At 25.9% G+C, this 15,546-nt stretch overlaps 1 protein-coding gene and 2 long non-coding RNA genes across 3 annotated transcripts; all 3 read left to right on the top strand.

Moving 5' to 3' along the window:
• The first annotated feature begins 576 nt into the window (after positions 1 to 576).
• LOC136983984 (uncharacterized) lies at positions 577 to 2,666 on the top strand. The gene is made up of 3 exons (XR_010882131.1): positions 577 to 771; positions 952 to 1,024; positions 2,555 to 2,666. It is a non-coding gene; the product is annotated as an uncharacterized lncRNA (long non-coding RNA).
• A 3,556-nt stretch (positions 2,667 to 6,222) lies between these two features.
• LOC136984035 (peripherin-2-like) lies at positions 6,223 to 7,513 on the top strand. The gene is made up of 3 exons (XM_067280950.1): positions 6,223 to 6,780; positions 6,842 to 7,064; positions 7,145 to 7,513. The coding sequence occupies exons 1-3, from the start codon at positions 6,236 to 6,238 to the stop codon at positions 7,445 to 7,447; spliced, it is 1,071 nt and encodes a 356-aa protein (XP_067137051.1). The 5' UTR covers positions 6,223 to 6,235; the 3' UTR covers positions 7,448 to 7,513.
• Positions 7,514 to 13,050: 5,537 nt separating this feature from the next.
• On the top strand, positions 13,051 to 14,988 carry LOC136984013 (uncharacterized). The gene is made up of 3 exons (XR_010882138.1): positions 13,051 to 13,100; positions 13,779 to 13,906; positions 14,897 to 14,988. It is a non-coding gene; the product is annotated as an uncharacterized lncRNA (long non-coding RNA).
• Positions 14,989 to 15,546: the final 558 nt, after the last annotated feature.

Below are 15,546 nucleotides of genomic sequence, written 5' to 3' on the forward strand. Positions count from 1 at the left end.
TAAAACATCTCTAATCGGATTTTACGTTCGCTAAAATAAATTTGTATGGGAAAAAACACCCGAAACAGTAATTTTCCGTAAGCTTTGTAATTCTATTAATCGCTTAGTTTATGTCTCATTTAAAAAAAAAAAAATACAGTAATAATAATGAATAAAAATGCTATTGTTTATAAACTGTATTGGAAAGGATTTATTTGCTTAATATCACACTTTTAGATCTATTTCTACTTTAAAATTTACGACTTGAATACGTATTTTTACTTTTATCTACTAAAATAAATCATTTTATATCTAAATTTTAACAAAAAATTAAAATTAAATTCACGGTCATTTTATTTTTAACTATTTCTATTAACCATAGACATCTTACAACTGATAAAACTATAGGTACAATTTTTAAAATTTAATAAAATAAATAAAATAACGTTTATAATTTTAAACTTTAAAAAACAAGCAGCTTATTGGTGTGTCGAAGAATGACGTAATGTTATCGATTAATCTATTGGTTGTATATTTAAGATGATGCGCGATTGGTCGGAAAACTCGATGATGTCATTGGGGTGGTAAGCGCGAATCCACATGTATTTATTTAATAAATGCCCGAATCAGATGTTAAACGGAACTAACTGATACTTTCTGCTACAGCTAATTTAAATTATGGAAATAAAAAAATGTAAACGAAAACTAAAGAGAAGCAGAAGCACAAAGTATGAATATAGAAAACTGCGATTAATAATTCCGTCCTTAAAGAGTTCAAAAAACATTTCAAAGGTAAATTTGTATTTATAATTTTTTAAATATTTAATATTTTTTCAATTTGTAATTTAAATTATCGTAACAGTTAACAACTTAGTTAATTAAGAAAAATTTTAATAATAAAATAAAATAAAAAGAAGAAAAATTTTATTTAAATTAGCTCATATTACAAATATATTTTATATATTTATGCAGACTATGATAATTGAAGAAACTATAAAATACATCGATCATCTGCACAAAGAACTGATTAATAAATTATGTAAAAGTAAGTTTAAATGATAAAAATCTTTTAAAATATATTAAATTGTATTATTTTCTTCTTATATATTTTCATTTTATCAAAATAACAAAGTGAATGCTATGAAAATTATACTTTAAATATATATATATATATTATAATATTTAAGTCCTATTTGTAAGTCTTTACTGTAAAGAAAAAGCAAAATATTTTGAGTTTTTTGAAACACTAATTTAACAAGATACTAATGAAAACTGATTTAAAAATTTATCATAGCTTATTTAGGCTTATATATATAAGCTTTATATCTTGTACAGGCATTGTAACTAAATCATGTATATTTCTATATTATATATACACACACACATTAATGCACTCAGGAATTTTTTGGTGGTGCATGCTTTTATACAAACATACATGTATTTAAAAAAAAAAAAATGTATACATTCAATTTGCTTTAATATGTATATTAGAGAAAATTGAATATCAATTAGAATTTATTGAATATTTTATGTTGATTTATATTATTATTTTCAACATAATTATTCATAAGTAGCTTAAATTTAACAATTAAAATACGCTATAAAACATACTTTCTAAGTCAGTCCAGGCTCCCTTCCCTGGGTACGTCAGTGATATACACATGTATTGTACACACGAATTTGAAGAAACTGCATGAAATTTTTACACTAATTCTTGTTGAATATATCTACGATGTTTACAAGTTAGATTTTCACAAAATAAAATTGATTTTTCCCTTCATCGTGTTACATTGGGGTGAAATGTTTTTCTCTGTAATTTACATATTAAGCATTTGCGTAGCGCGTACACAAACTGTTAAAATTTTAAGTAAATTTCCGAATTTCCCCCTAATATTTATATTAAAAAATTTCTACTTGATATAAACCTTAACTAAAATTTTCTATTAAAAATTTAACAACAAACCTTTTTAATATAGAAAAATTATAGCCTAAATTTATCACTGAAAAGTAACTCAATAGACTTGTCTAGTTATAAATTATGCATTCATTCTTTTATTCGGAATAAATCGAAGAAGCACGTGCCAATATTCACTCGCAAAATGTCACAGCCAGTGTAGCATTAAAAGGATGTGGAAAAGAATGAAGTCGGCTATCACTTTCCATTCAACTCTTATTGATAACAGCGGGTGGTAAAGCAAGATGAGGGCAAGCCCCGTGAGAACCACAGTTCTTCTAACCCCTGGCCTTTCATTGTTCTATATACTTCAATCCCATATGTTCCGTGACAATCGAGAATAAATGAAGTTCTCGTGTGAATGTTTATCAAATAGGGAGCTCACTCAATAAAAATCAAAGAGGCTCCGAAGCTTTCTAACAATAAATTGATGATGTGTAGCATTCTTACAACAGAGTAACAGACTTGTTAATCGGATTATTATTTATATGTTACTTCTATGCGATTAACTTTTATATAATTAAATACCTTATTTAATTTTTTAGTTACGTATTAAAAATTATGACAAATATTTATATTTATTATTATGTAAATTAATTTTTATATTTACTTATTTTATAGATTTGAATTCTGACGAGATGGAAAGACTGTTACATGCAATGATTAATATTAAACAGCCTATAAAAATTTGATTTAAAAATTGTAGCAAGTTTTAAATATTGTAAAATTAATCATTTTATGCTCTGTTTTTTTTGTAATAAAAATTTGTAATATTGTAAATGTTCATAATTAATTTGAGGTAAATAAATGTATTCTTTAGATAGTTAAATCTTGATAATGTTGTTTAGTCTTTCATTACAATTGTTTATATTTAATAAATCCACATTAATATTAACTTTTCATAATCTAAAAATGTATCTTATACATATTAGTAAAAATTAATTTGGTTAATGTTACCTTAGGTGCCAAGATGGCGGCTCGTCTCTGATTCCAGCAAGGAAACAGTGGGGACGCACGTTCTAACCTAACCTAACCTAACCTAACCTATTCTAATAATTTGGTTGCTAATAATTATGGTAATTTATTAGAATAGGTTAGGTTAGGTTAGAGCGTGCGTCCCACTGTTTCCTTGCTGGAATCAGAGACGAGCCGCCATCTTGGCACCAAGGGTTACATTAACCCATTTTTAAGAAGCTGAACAATATTCAACGATAAAATTTTTATTTAATCAGATTTATTTATGCTACTAATTACTATATGGTATATATATTTAAAATATATGCTTTCCACCTCAAATTAGTGGTGGCTTGCCCCTATAAATCATATTTTTCCTTTAACAATATAGTGGTGCTGGTCATCTATCTAACTCATTTCAGGGGAAAATTTTTGAATTGAAATAACCTGACTTTCAGTTTACACCAGAAATTTGTATATAATTAGTTGGGGCCTCCTGCCCGTAAGGTTTCAATATCCCGTGTTTCATCTAACTCTGTTCTCGAGATTAAGAAAGGACAGACAGAAACAGTGGGAATTTATGGGTCTACAATTTTTTTTTTTTTTTTTTTTTTTTTCAAATTGCAGCCCAATAAATATGTAAACAGTAGAATCGTAATTTAGAAAATACTTTAAAAAGAATCATTTGGGGTTACATTTTCAAATTTATTCTCAGTGTAAGATTATACCGTAGACTTCGTTTATTGTGATCATTGGGATTAGTCTAAACTGATGGTAACAGATTTATAACGTTACGCTAAGTAAATAAGACTGCAATTCAAAAAATTCTAATTTCATTGATTCTAATATTGTTTGTCCGCTACCAACTTTAACAAGAGCTAACGTAATCCTAGCAATTTAAACTATTGTATTGCGAACAAATAACTATTTAAAGCGATTTAACTTTAGAAAAGGAAAAATTAGCTAAGACTGATAATGATCGCATATCGTCAGTCGCATGAAAAGGTGAATAGCACAAAAAGAACTTAAGGCCTATTACCCAAAGATGATGACAATAACTGAATACTGATTAGGCCCTATAACAGGAGTTCCCCAACCTTTTTCGTGTATGGGCCCCCCTCATTTAAGAAACTTTTTCCCGTCGATTCCCTTCAATATTATATACATTATACAATATTAGCCCTTTATATAAAATATATACCGTATGAAACAGTCTCTTACGTAATTTTTAAAAGGCATCTTCCTTTATTTATTTGAGAGCAAAAAATGGGTAATATTTTCAATATTTAAATTTTTTTTTTAACAAAGTTTCGTCGACCCTAATTGATTAATCAATCAATCATTCAAATATTAAAATTATGACAAATATTTATATTTATTATTACTGTAACATACTACGTAGTATGTTACAGTACATTACACAATACATTATACAAGTACAATACATGTGTACCTAGGTAGTCCAAGATGGCGGCTCGCCTCTGAAACAGTGGGGACGCACGTACTAACCTAACCTATTCTAATAATTTAGTTGGCAATAATTATGGTAATTTATTAATATAGGTTAGGTTAGTACGTGCGTCCCCACTGTTTCAGAGACGAGCCGCCATCTTGGACTACCTAGGTATACATTAACCCTTGTATAATGTTAAAATATAACAAATTCAACTTACATTGCTTTTTTTCAAATACTGGTTTAACAGGATAGCCATTTTTTATCATATACTTTTTAGTCGTTCATGGAACTTTATTAATTTGGAAAATAAGTTTTTTATCAACTACGAATTCGGAAATATACCAATTTAAATGTTTTCACGATGTTCCACGTTGAACTTATGCCTTTTCCATGTATTTGTCGGTATACCAGCATCACGCTTACATTTGTTATTTTGTCACACCTCATCTTCATTTTGGATTTTTTCACTGTAAATCTAACTTCATTTTATGATTTTTTTATGAAATCTTAGAGAATATAGTATACCATATTCCTTTAGAATACGAACACCAGCTTCGGACGTAGGTAAATTCTAAATGCTGGATGAATAATTCATTGTCCGCAAATTGTTCCATCAACACAAATTCTCAAATCAAAGACTAATTTGCATATTAAAGCGTAATATTAAACACTGTGTAATACGTTTTATTTCTTAAGAGGTAATTATTCTGATTTGATTAAAAAATATATATTTTTAATATTATTGAAACATTAATTATATCTTTGATTTGTGCGAAATTTACTTACTTTGTGCACCCGTCTGCATTATTTTCGTAAGCGACATGATAAAGCGCGGCGGATACATCAGAATCAGATGCGACACACGCCGCGACGCGACATGCGGGAAAATAACTCAAAAGTATCAAATATTCATTATACATTAAACTTTTTCAATTCAATAAAAGAAGTTAATTAATTGATTTGAGAAATTAATTATGCTCGTTTAAGTTAAATAATGGCGTGAAATTCTCCATAGTATCGCGTCGCTAATGGATTACGAAGTAAATTTTTCGCTAATTATTGAAGTGGATAATTTTTAGCTAAGTAAAGGAGAAAATTCATTGTTGTTGTTATTTTTTATGGATTAAAATACAGAAACTATTAGGCTACATGTAATTAGTAATATTAAATAATCTTATAAAAATTCCCTAAGAGGAAATTAAATTTTCAAGATTAACATTAACATTATCAAAACTCAAATTTTTATTTATCAGATCCCAAATAAGGTTATGTTAAACCCCGCGAAAAATTTAATATTAGAAACTATAAACATTACCCTACATATATGTAGGCTGTACAACTTTCTTTGAATTAGAACTAGTGAAACAACTTAGACAATTATGTGTTATCAATCAGTTTAAATATTTCATTTTCTAAGAAACAATTTCTTATTAATTTTTGTCTGTTCTGCAAATTTCCGAACACAAGAATTTTTTTAAACAAAAGTAAAAACTCCAACTTAACTCTTAAATTTAATCCGTTTATTAGGCCTATTATATTTATTAAATGATAACCTACCTTTAATAATATTTTAGTAGTAAGAATAGGCAAATATAAACAAATAGTAGCGAGAATCAGCATTATTTTTTAAAAATTTTTATTCATTATTATTAAACAAATATCCCGAAATATAATTTAAGAATGTTAATAATGGAAGTTTGAATATCCATAAAGTATTTTTGTTTTGTATGAAACGTTTATAAAAAAATTTTAATTGAATTTAATTTGTTATAGATTTATATAATGCATAAATTATATTACAATTATCTCAACAATTCTTTTAAATTATTGAGATAATTGTATTTAACAATAGTCTACAGTGTAACCTACAGTGTATAACAATAACGTTTAAAATGAGAATACTACTTACAGAAAGTGAGAGAAGAATTATTGGTTTTTGCATATTATTTTTACATATTATTATGTGTTTTGTTTATTCTATAATTCTACTTAATCGCCATAATCAAATCGAATACGTGGAAATGAATTCTCTCATTGGTTTAAACCTTAAAGATACAGAAATTTTCGCTACAACTCTAACACACATCAGCATTATTTTACATTTATCGGGAGCTTTGATAAGTTCAAATTATAGTAACGCGTGGAACAGATGGATATTTCTAAATTATTTTGGCTATTGGATCCTATTTTATTTTATGTTCTTCATGAGCGAAGTTGTGTTTTTACTTATACTAACCTCACACTTTTGGGAGTTGAAGCCTCCGTGGAAATTCGATATAATCTCATCAATGAAACAATATAGATTATCTGAAGATATAAAAGTCATGTTAGATAAATTACAGATTAATTTGAAGTGTTGTGGTGGTAAAGGATTCGGAGATTGGATGGATATAGCTTGGATTCCTCGACAAGTTATCATTCAAAGAACTGGCATCGAGTAAGATATCTTGATACTATTTTTAACATTTAACTGTATTATTTGTAAAATATGTTTTCAGAAACAAGTTAACGGCTGAATGGGTACCTGAAAGTTGCTGTAATTTAACATTTGATGGTCCATGCTATCCAAAATTTGTTTTTAAAGAAAGAAAAGGAATACTAATGCACTATGATACTATAGAAATGTTCAATAGTAAAGGTTGTAATGATGTTTTACCGCAATATCTACTTCTTCTTACGAAGAAAATAATATGGTTTATAGTAGTGATAATGACAATACAGGTAATTTTAAATAAAAATTAGTGAAAGGAATAATTCAATATTTTATTGGATTAATAGAACGATAATTTATATTTGAACAGTTATTCATTTTTATATTATCTCGATACTTACTGACATCGGGAAGGGAAGCTCATAAAACTGATGATCCTACGAAATCTCATATCGGATGGGTTTTCTTTTATGGTGATCCTGTGATATATTTCAAGGAAAGGTTAGAAGGAAATAGAAAAAGAAATCGTTCCGAGAAAACTGTAAGGAAACGAAAAGGAAAAACAAATCCCGAACACATTAAAAGAACGGATGAAAATCGGGATAATTTAGTATCGATATATTCCGAAGAAGAAAGAGAACGTCTTATACATTCTAACAAAGACAGCGGATAAATTAAACAATAAAGTATAAATAATTGTGGTATATAAATTATTAACAATATAATTATGAGAAATCATTAACTCAGAATTGAAAAAAAAACAGTTTAATGTAATGTAGTAGGTTATATTATAAATAGGCGTATACAGTACACACATATTTCTGCTAACGGAATCAAATTTTTCAACTCATTAAAAATACATTTATTTATATTATTACTAAATTAAAACATTCCCACAACCGAATTCTCGAAGCATTCTTAGTCAACTTAATATAGGCTATTATATCATTTCATACAGAATATATTTTGGGCTAAAAGAATGCTGCAAATGTAAATAAATATAAAATCATTTCAGAATTTACAATTTATATTAGGGAGTATTTAAAAAAAATAAATAAATTGAACACAAATAATACGGTTTGAATTATAATTGGGCTGTAATTTGAAAAAAACTGTAGACCTATAAATTCCCACTGTCGTCCGTCCGTCTGTCCTTCCTTAATCTCGAGAACGGAATTAGATAGATGAGAAGACGAAACCAGATATAGAAACCTTGGAGGCAGAAGTCCCCGATTAACTATATATGAACTTCTGATGAAAACCGGAAGGCATGTTACTTCGATTCTATGAAAGGAGTGCAGGCTCGACGCTATTGTTAAAGGAAAAATATGATGTTCAGAGGTAAGCCAGTATTAATTTGAGGTGGAGAACATAGATTTTAAATTAAAAAAATTAAACATTGCAGCCCGGCATTGTGACGATGTCACAATAAATAATTGCTCATTAGTCTAGTAAAATTTGCATTAATTTTAGTCATTCAATAATATAAAATTATACTATAACCCTTTCAAGATGATGATGATAAGTTTACATCCCAAACATTGGTTAGTAAGAAATTTATATAAGCCTATATAGTCGATCCCTAAGTACGACTGCCGAAAGAAATGAATTAAAAATTAAAATTAATCAAGAAATTCAACATTTATTGAATTTCTAACTTTCGGATCAACTGATTAATTAACAGATCAGTTAAAATTTACGGATATTAGAGAAGCACGAGATGTAGTGAACTTTTTACCTTCTAATCTAAATGGAGAAGCATATTTCAACTTAGGCCTACGTTAACATATAGACCTATTTTGGATACAGAATGGGAAAACCCTTAAGGGAAAATATTTTGGAAAAAATTATTTACATATACACTTTCAAGCTTAATGTTTATAATATGTTATATATAGAAATTAAGTGAAGAATCAGATTTATTTAATTAAAAACCAAACAATTTTAATTGACAATTTATCGTGCAAAAATTATACAGTCTTTTTACTGTGAATCTTATAAAATGACCACAAATAATAAATGTCTTATATTTATTTTAATTTTTTAAACTAATTTATATACTATATTTCAACTATTATATTTCAAATATTATATATATATTTTGTAAATAAGGTAAAATTAGAAATTTTGGGTACTCCTACCTGGCATCGTCAGAAAAATGTTTGCTCTACCATCTGATAGATATTTACATTGTTCTCAGTCAGTATGATTTTTGATTTCTTTTAATGTTGTTCTCCATTGAAATGTCAGTGAATTTTTAAAAATAAAATATTATAATTAATTAATTAAAGCACCATCTTTGTATAATTCGATTAACACAGTTATTAAGCATACAAGTGAATTACAAACATCACAACAAACGTGTAATTAAATGGCAATACCTGTATATAAGATTATGCGCGACCTTGGGAATCCTGCTCCATTATTACCATTATGTTTTCAGTTCGATTTCATTTTGGAACTTCATTCTAAACTGGGTACATCTATATATATTACTAAGTATATTTTTTTAATATCAGATATGATTTTCAGATAAATTATCTAAAGAATATGTTATGGAGAATGGTATAGCTAGAACTGAAAAAAAAAAAAAAAATAATAATAATAAAATAAAGGGAATTTTGTAACCTATAATAATCTTATTTATTCTTCGATAATTTTCTAATTGAAATATATATATATATTTTTTTTCTGTGTTCTAGTCATATACTTAGTTAATAACTATAGCAAAGCTACATAAAAATTACTTTATGGATTTCGTTCAACATCTTGAAACTTTCCACAGATACTGTAATATGTTTATATGCAAGAGCGAATCCTAACCAAAATTTTTGTGCATGCTGAAAGTTATAATAAGAATAATAGGCCTAACTCTAGCACTAAACAATAGGCAAAAAGTTATTTGGTGTGAATAAAAAAAAGTATGGACTATTATAAAGTCCATTATATCTACACATGAAATATAATGAAAAAGTATTAAAAATTTATTTGTTTGCTGAGGAAAACCTCCACACAAGCATCGCACTGACTTAAAACGGCTAGCCGACAGCTGTCAATGTAAAAGCAAACACAATTGATAAAAGAGTTTACGCGTTAGGATAAATTATTATTGGCATATTTGTTCTCGTATAAAAAGTATATTGACAGTCAAAACTTTCTCTTAATTTAAGCATGTGGTGCAGGCTAAGCAAGCCTAGAGAATTCGTTCCTGTTTATATGAATATTTACGAACAACTGTGTATCTATAAAAATTGTGTATAACACGAAACAAACACTTATATGATTAAACATGTGACTTCAAATTTTACTTAATCTGGTATATTAAGGTCTACTAGTGAAGCGGTTGCTTGTGTCTATCAAAATCAACCACGTGTATTCAATATCTGTTAAGAATCTTTCCGGTGTTTTATATGACAGCAACGGGTTTGAGTAAGCAGCATGGCTAAAATCTATAAATGTCTATACAGTCAGTTAATAGAGTAGAAAGACTCTTAACTATAAATAGCAGAACGCAAAATTTCCACTAATTACAAGCATATTTTCGACAGGGTTTCGTTAATTTGTTATATAATTTCTGCAACAGATGGCAGGAGTTAGCCAAATGTTCAGATAAAAAGATCTAAATTTGCTACACATTCATTTTTAATAAGAAAATTAAAAAAAAATTTTATCTTATTTAAATTAGTTGGTTTTAAAAAAATTGATTACTTATATCAAATTTATTAAAACGAGAACTTTATATGTTATATGAACATTATTTTATTTTTATTTTTATTTTTTTCTTATAAAACTTTATTCAAATTAGTTTCATTTGCAATTCATATTGATTGCATATCTTGTTAACAAGGACAAAATATTTATTTAAATATTACACAATCTCAAAATATTTAATGCATTTTCTATCATTTAATTTGTTTTTTTTTTACTTTTTAAAAAATTTTGTATGCCTGCATCCAATTATAAAAAGTCAAAAATCAAAAAAATAATTGCGTTTCTTTCTTATTAAGTAAAATTTAACATTCGCTAGAGCTGTTAAGAAACTCATAAACAAGGTATTTTACTCAATAGAACCATACATGCCAACACGTCATTTTCCGAGAATTTCGTTCTAAAGTATTTTTTAAGTGTAGGCACATTCTCTTGTAATGCCATTCTCATTAAATAAGAAACAAGAACTTACTTAAGATTAGAAAATTTTTTATGTTTAAACCGTTAACTCTTAAGTTAATATTTAAAAATTATTTCTAAAGCAGGCTATAATTTCACAATGATAAATGACTCTCACGCACAATTTTCATAATTTGGAACAAATAACCTGCGATTTTATCATTTAATTTCCTTAAATAAACGTTTCTTTGTGCTTTTATTTAACCCATTTTTACATTTTAAAATCTATTTAAACGATATAATAAACGTAAATTAATTTTTTAAGTAATAATTTTATCATATTATCTATTTAGAACATATTAATTCGTTGCTTAACTAAACAATTACAGCTAATTATGGAACTTAATCAATATTATTCAAAAATAATTAACTGCTAATAGAAACAATACTACATTTAACATTAAACTGTAGCAAATTCTATTATCAGCAACTTCATTTTTACTCAACAATATTCTAGTTAACCTTGGACGTGTAGTCGATGTGGTAAAACACGAATGCCTACGAGATCCAGTTTGTTTGCAAATTAATAAAAAATAATAAAAAAATAAAAAGAAAGAGAGAGAATTTTGAACTTCTGGCTCACGATTATTTCCGGATCATAAGCTAATTTTGGTAATTAAAAAAATATAAAAAGTTATCTTTTTTAATTGAGATGTTCTCGTATGTCCGAGTTAGGTAATGTGTAAAGAGGATTTGAAAATATTTAAAGAAAGAAAAAAAAAACTGTTATGTCATGTCAGTAACATGATTCTTACAATAACACGATTAGAGTTAACTCGGCACGACAAGCATTTCAAGAAACTAAAAGAAATGAGAGAGAATGTATTGATATTGTAGACGATCATTTAGCACTATCCTATTATTTTTTAAATTAAAAAAAAAAACCTATATAATTCGATTAAAATTGATAGAAGTAATAAAGAAACTAAATAAACAGTATTATTTTCAGTTAGAAAAAGTATATATATAACATCGAATTTCTGTTAAATAGCTCTGGAATGTCTAAAGAATTTCACAGTTCAATAGACGTCATAGGAATGTTGATCCATGATTGAAGATTTTAAAAATTCTTCTGGCAGAAGAAAACTTTTACAACTTTCTTCTATCAAAAAAAAATATTTTATGTATTTTATTTTACTTTTATCGAGTTTAAAAATAATCTCGTGATTAATATATTCATATTTATTTTTCATAAATTATTTTAAAAATTACCAACATATCTGCAATACAAACTCTAGTTTAGAGATAAATCTGAAATGATAATATAATGTATCATATTCATAACAAAATCAAAATGCTATCAGTTTTCAAATAAAATTTTTAAAATTTTTTCTGAATATAAAATATAAACAAAATATTTATATTCTTTTGAATATCTTAAAAATAATAATAATAAGCGCATATAAGAATATATGAAAAGATAATTATTTTATACAACATATAGGATTTTAAGAGAGATTTTATCTATAATTAATTTGTTAGTTTAAGTATACGTTAAATTATATTTTATGATACATAATATAGACCTACAGAAATGCATTTTAAAAGAAAGGGGGGAAAAACGAAACACTTATAGATAACTTTTTAATATTTATATTATAATTTTAAGCTATTTGTCATTGGCGAGTCATATCCCATTACGGGGTAAAAATCTTACTCAGTTCTCTTAGAATTTGTCTGTATTTTCAATCTTGTTTGCAGCCTTATCCAGGTACTGTATATACTATTGCACTGTACCTTGTTTGCAGCCTTATCCAGGTACTGTATATACTATTGTACTGTACCTTATCCAGCCTTATCCAGGTACTGTATATACTATTGCACTGTACCTTGTTTGCAGCCTTATCCAGGTACTGTACTTTATATCAAGATGTATATACTATACATCTTGATATACTATTTACTTCCTGTCTTATGACTAATCAATGTGTCGTTATTGTAATTTGTAATTATCTTAAGCTAATTTTTACGAGAATAAATGTAAATAAATGAGAAAAAAGTAAATTACCATTTTTAAAAAGAAACTATTAAAATAAATAATAAATTTGGAACGAAATTAAAGTGACATTATTGCATCAATATATACATTATATTCAATGAATGTAATGGGGGTAATAATTTTCAATCCTTTCTCGTATTCTGAAGATTCAAAATAACAAGTTATAGATTTATTTTTTCTTTATAAATTACGATTAATTTTAGAATTATTTTAAAAAATTATAAACTATAATTTTAGTAATGCGAGCCATTACATATATTTAATTCTGAATAATCAGATATAAAAACGATAGTAATCTTTCTGGAAATTGTTTCGAAAATTGTAATAGTTACAAGCAGATTATTTTAAATTACAAAATACATTTTGAATTCTTTACGAATTATTAACATTCCTTTTTTTTTAATCTTTATTTGAGAAATAAAGATTTATATCAGAGTTTAGTATCTTATCCTAGATCAAATGAATTTCCTTTAGTTAAAAATGGCAAGTTAAAAACCAAATATTGCATCAATGCAATTTAATATCATTGACTTAGGATTTAAAAAACATTTAACATCACACGAATAAGAGTGACATCATCCTAGCGAATAAATTACAAAAACTATCATTAATAATTTATTATTTATTAACTTAATTTAAATTCTTAATTAGGTAATTTAATTTAAAACATTTAAATGCAATTTTGTTATTAATAAAAATGACGTTTAAAATCTTCGAATAGCGTATAAAATTATTATTAAATTTAGAAACTGAAATTAAATTTTTGATTAAAAAAAAAATTAAAAAAAAATGAATAGATTTTACTGATTTTAATTCTTATTTTCTTTTTATTTTAAAGTTTACTATGGGGACAAACATATCTTTGTGAACCCATAGGCAAAGTTATTTCTAGAATTAATCTTATCACAGTCAAGGTGGAGAATGTGACACCCACAGATGAATGTAAATCATGTTCAGACTGAGTGGGTAAGCCGTGTCTGATTTGTTACGTTTCACAGTTGTTCCTAAGATCTAATTACTTCCACTCAAACGGAAAAATTAATTTATGCATTTAAAACTATATAAGAGCAACGCATTCAAACTTATCGAATATAAAAAAATTAAATCACGTGATCTGCCTTTTTATAAGTGAATTTTTACATCTTAAATTTTGATAAACAGCAGAACATATTCAAGTGGGAAGTATTAGAGGGTGTTAAAATGGGAGTGGCGTAAATGAAAATTCTTATAAAAATATTATCTAGTATTTTTTTTATTTTTATTTTAAGTTGATTTTAATCTAGAATTTTATTTCGCTACCGTAACTTTTTATAATAATTTAATGACGTTTCTATCGAGTTATATTTCTATAAATCACTTTAAAATATTTGAAAATACAATTTTACACGAGAGAATTTATTTTTTCTGCTTTATTAACGCTTTTAAATAGGTTAGATTCAAGTAGAGCATGATAATAAACGAATAATAAGCTTTATCGATCATCTACGTTTCTTTCTTATTAGGGCATTTCATTTTAATGGAAGAAAATAAACTGTTACTATCAGTTTAAAGTTAAAAAAAATTAGAGATAATTTTGTCAATAAAATTTCAGGTAATTTTCCTCCCTTTTCTTGCCTTTTTTAAAAAAAAGAAAATTAAAGCAGAATAATAATTATAGTTATTTGTAATCACATTATTATATTTAATTGCAGAATTATGATCAATTAATATTTAAATTCAAAAAATTAAATAGGTTACACTAAAAAAGTGATAAGAATAAAATTTTATTGTTAGCAAAGAGGCTATGATTAAGTTATCATTCACTTTATGTTAGGTTAAAAAAAATTAATATTTTAATGTTTTATGTATAAGTTTCTCCTATTATATCACCATATAATGAATATTAATAATCAAATTTTTTAAATAAATAAATAAAAAAAACAGACAGAATTTTGATTGATTTATCGTGTTTCACAGATTTAATTGCAATTCCAATATGTTCTTAATAATTCAGCCTTGGAATAAAATAAGAAGACACCGTTTGATAAATTAAAAATTGAAAATTCTTGATACGATATCGATAGTCTCTTGTCGCTTTTAAAGATAATTTATGCTAAACATTATCAATATTATACAATATATTATAACGTCTAAAAAAATAAAATAATAAAAATTCATTATTTAAGCTGTTTTATAAAAAAAAATTAAATTAAAATATAAAATAATTTGAAGTTGAAAAATATATAATAAATTCATATTAGTATGCTTTATCTCTTCGAGTTTTCATGCTTCTGATTTTGTTTTTTATTTTAATGATTGTTGAAAATATTTAAAAATAGAATAAATAAAAGATCAAGAGATTATATTTAGAAGAAAAGTAAAAAAAAAAAAAATTATGCTGATCAAATGAAAACGTTCATTAAGACATCTCTTTCAATTAATATGCCGACAGCTAAGAAAAAGTTTTCTATTGTTTAAATACTGTCTCGTCTTATTATAAAAAAACTAATAAATAAATAAATAAATATTTTATATTACAATGTTTAAAATAATGAATTGAGCATAAATTATGTTATCTTTTCTGAAGTTAAATAAAATTTCCAATAATTAGACTTATCTGTTTATAA

Source organism: Centruroides vittatus, unplaced genomic scaffold (assembly GCF_030686945.1).
Source record: "Centruroides vittatus isolate TY-2023 unplaced genomic scaffold, ASM3068694v2 contig_900, whole genome shotgun sequence".
In the NCBI taxonomy this organism is placed as follows: domain Eukaryota; kingdom Metazoa; phylum Arthropoda; class Arachnida; order Scorpiones; family Buthidae; genus Centruroides; species Centruroides vittatus.

Bases quoted from the DNA above. Each gene is read 5' to 3' on its own strand.
- LOC136984035 (XM_067280950.1), top strand. From the start codon at position 6,236: ATGAGAATACTACTTACAGAAAGTGAGAGAAGAATTATTGGTTTTTGC. The intron at 6,781-6,841 runs GTAAGATATCTT...ATATGTTTTCAG, and splicing joins ATTCAAAGAACTGGCATCGA to AAACAAGTTAACGGCTGAAT. The intron at 7,065-7,144 runs GTAATTTTAAAT...ATATTTGAACAG, and splicing joins TAGTGATAATGACAATACAG to TTATTCATTTTTATATTATC.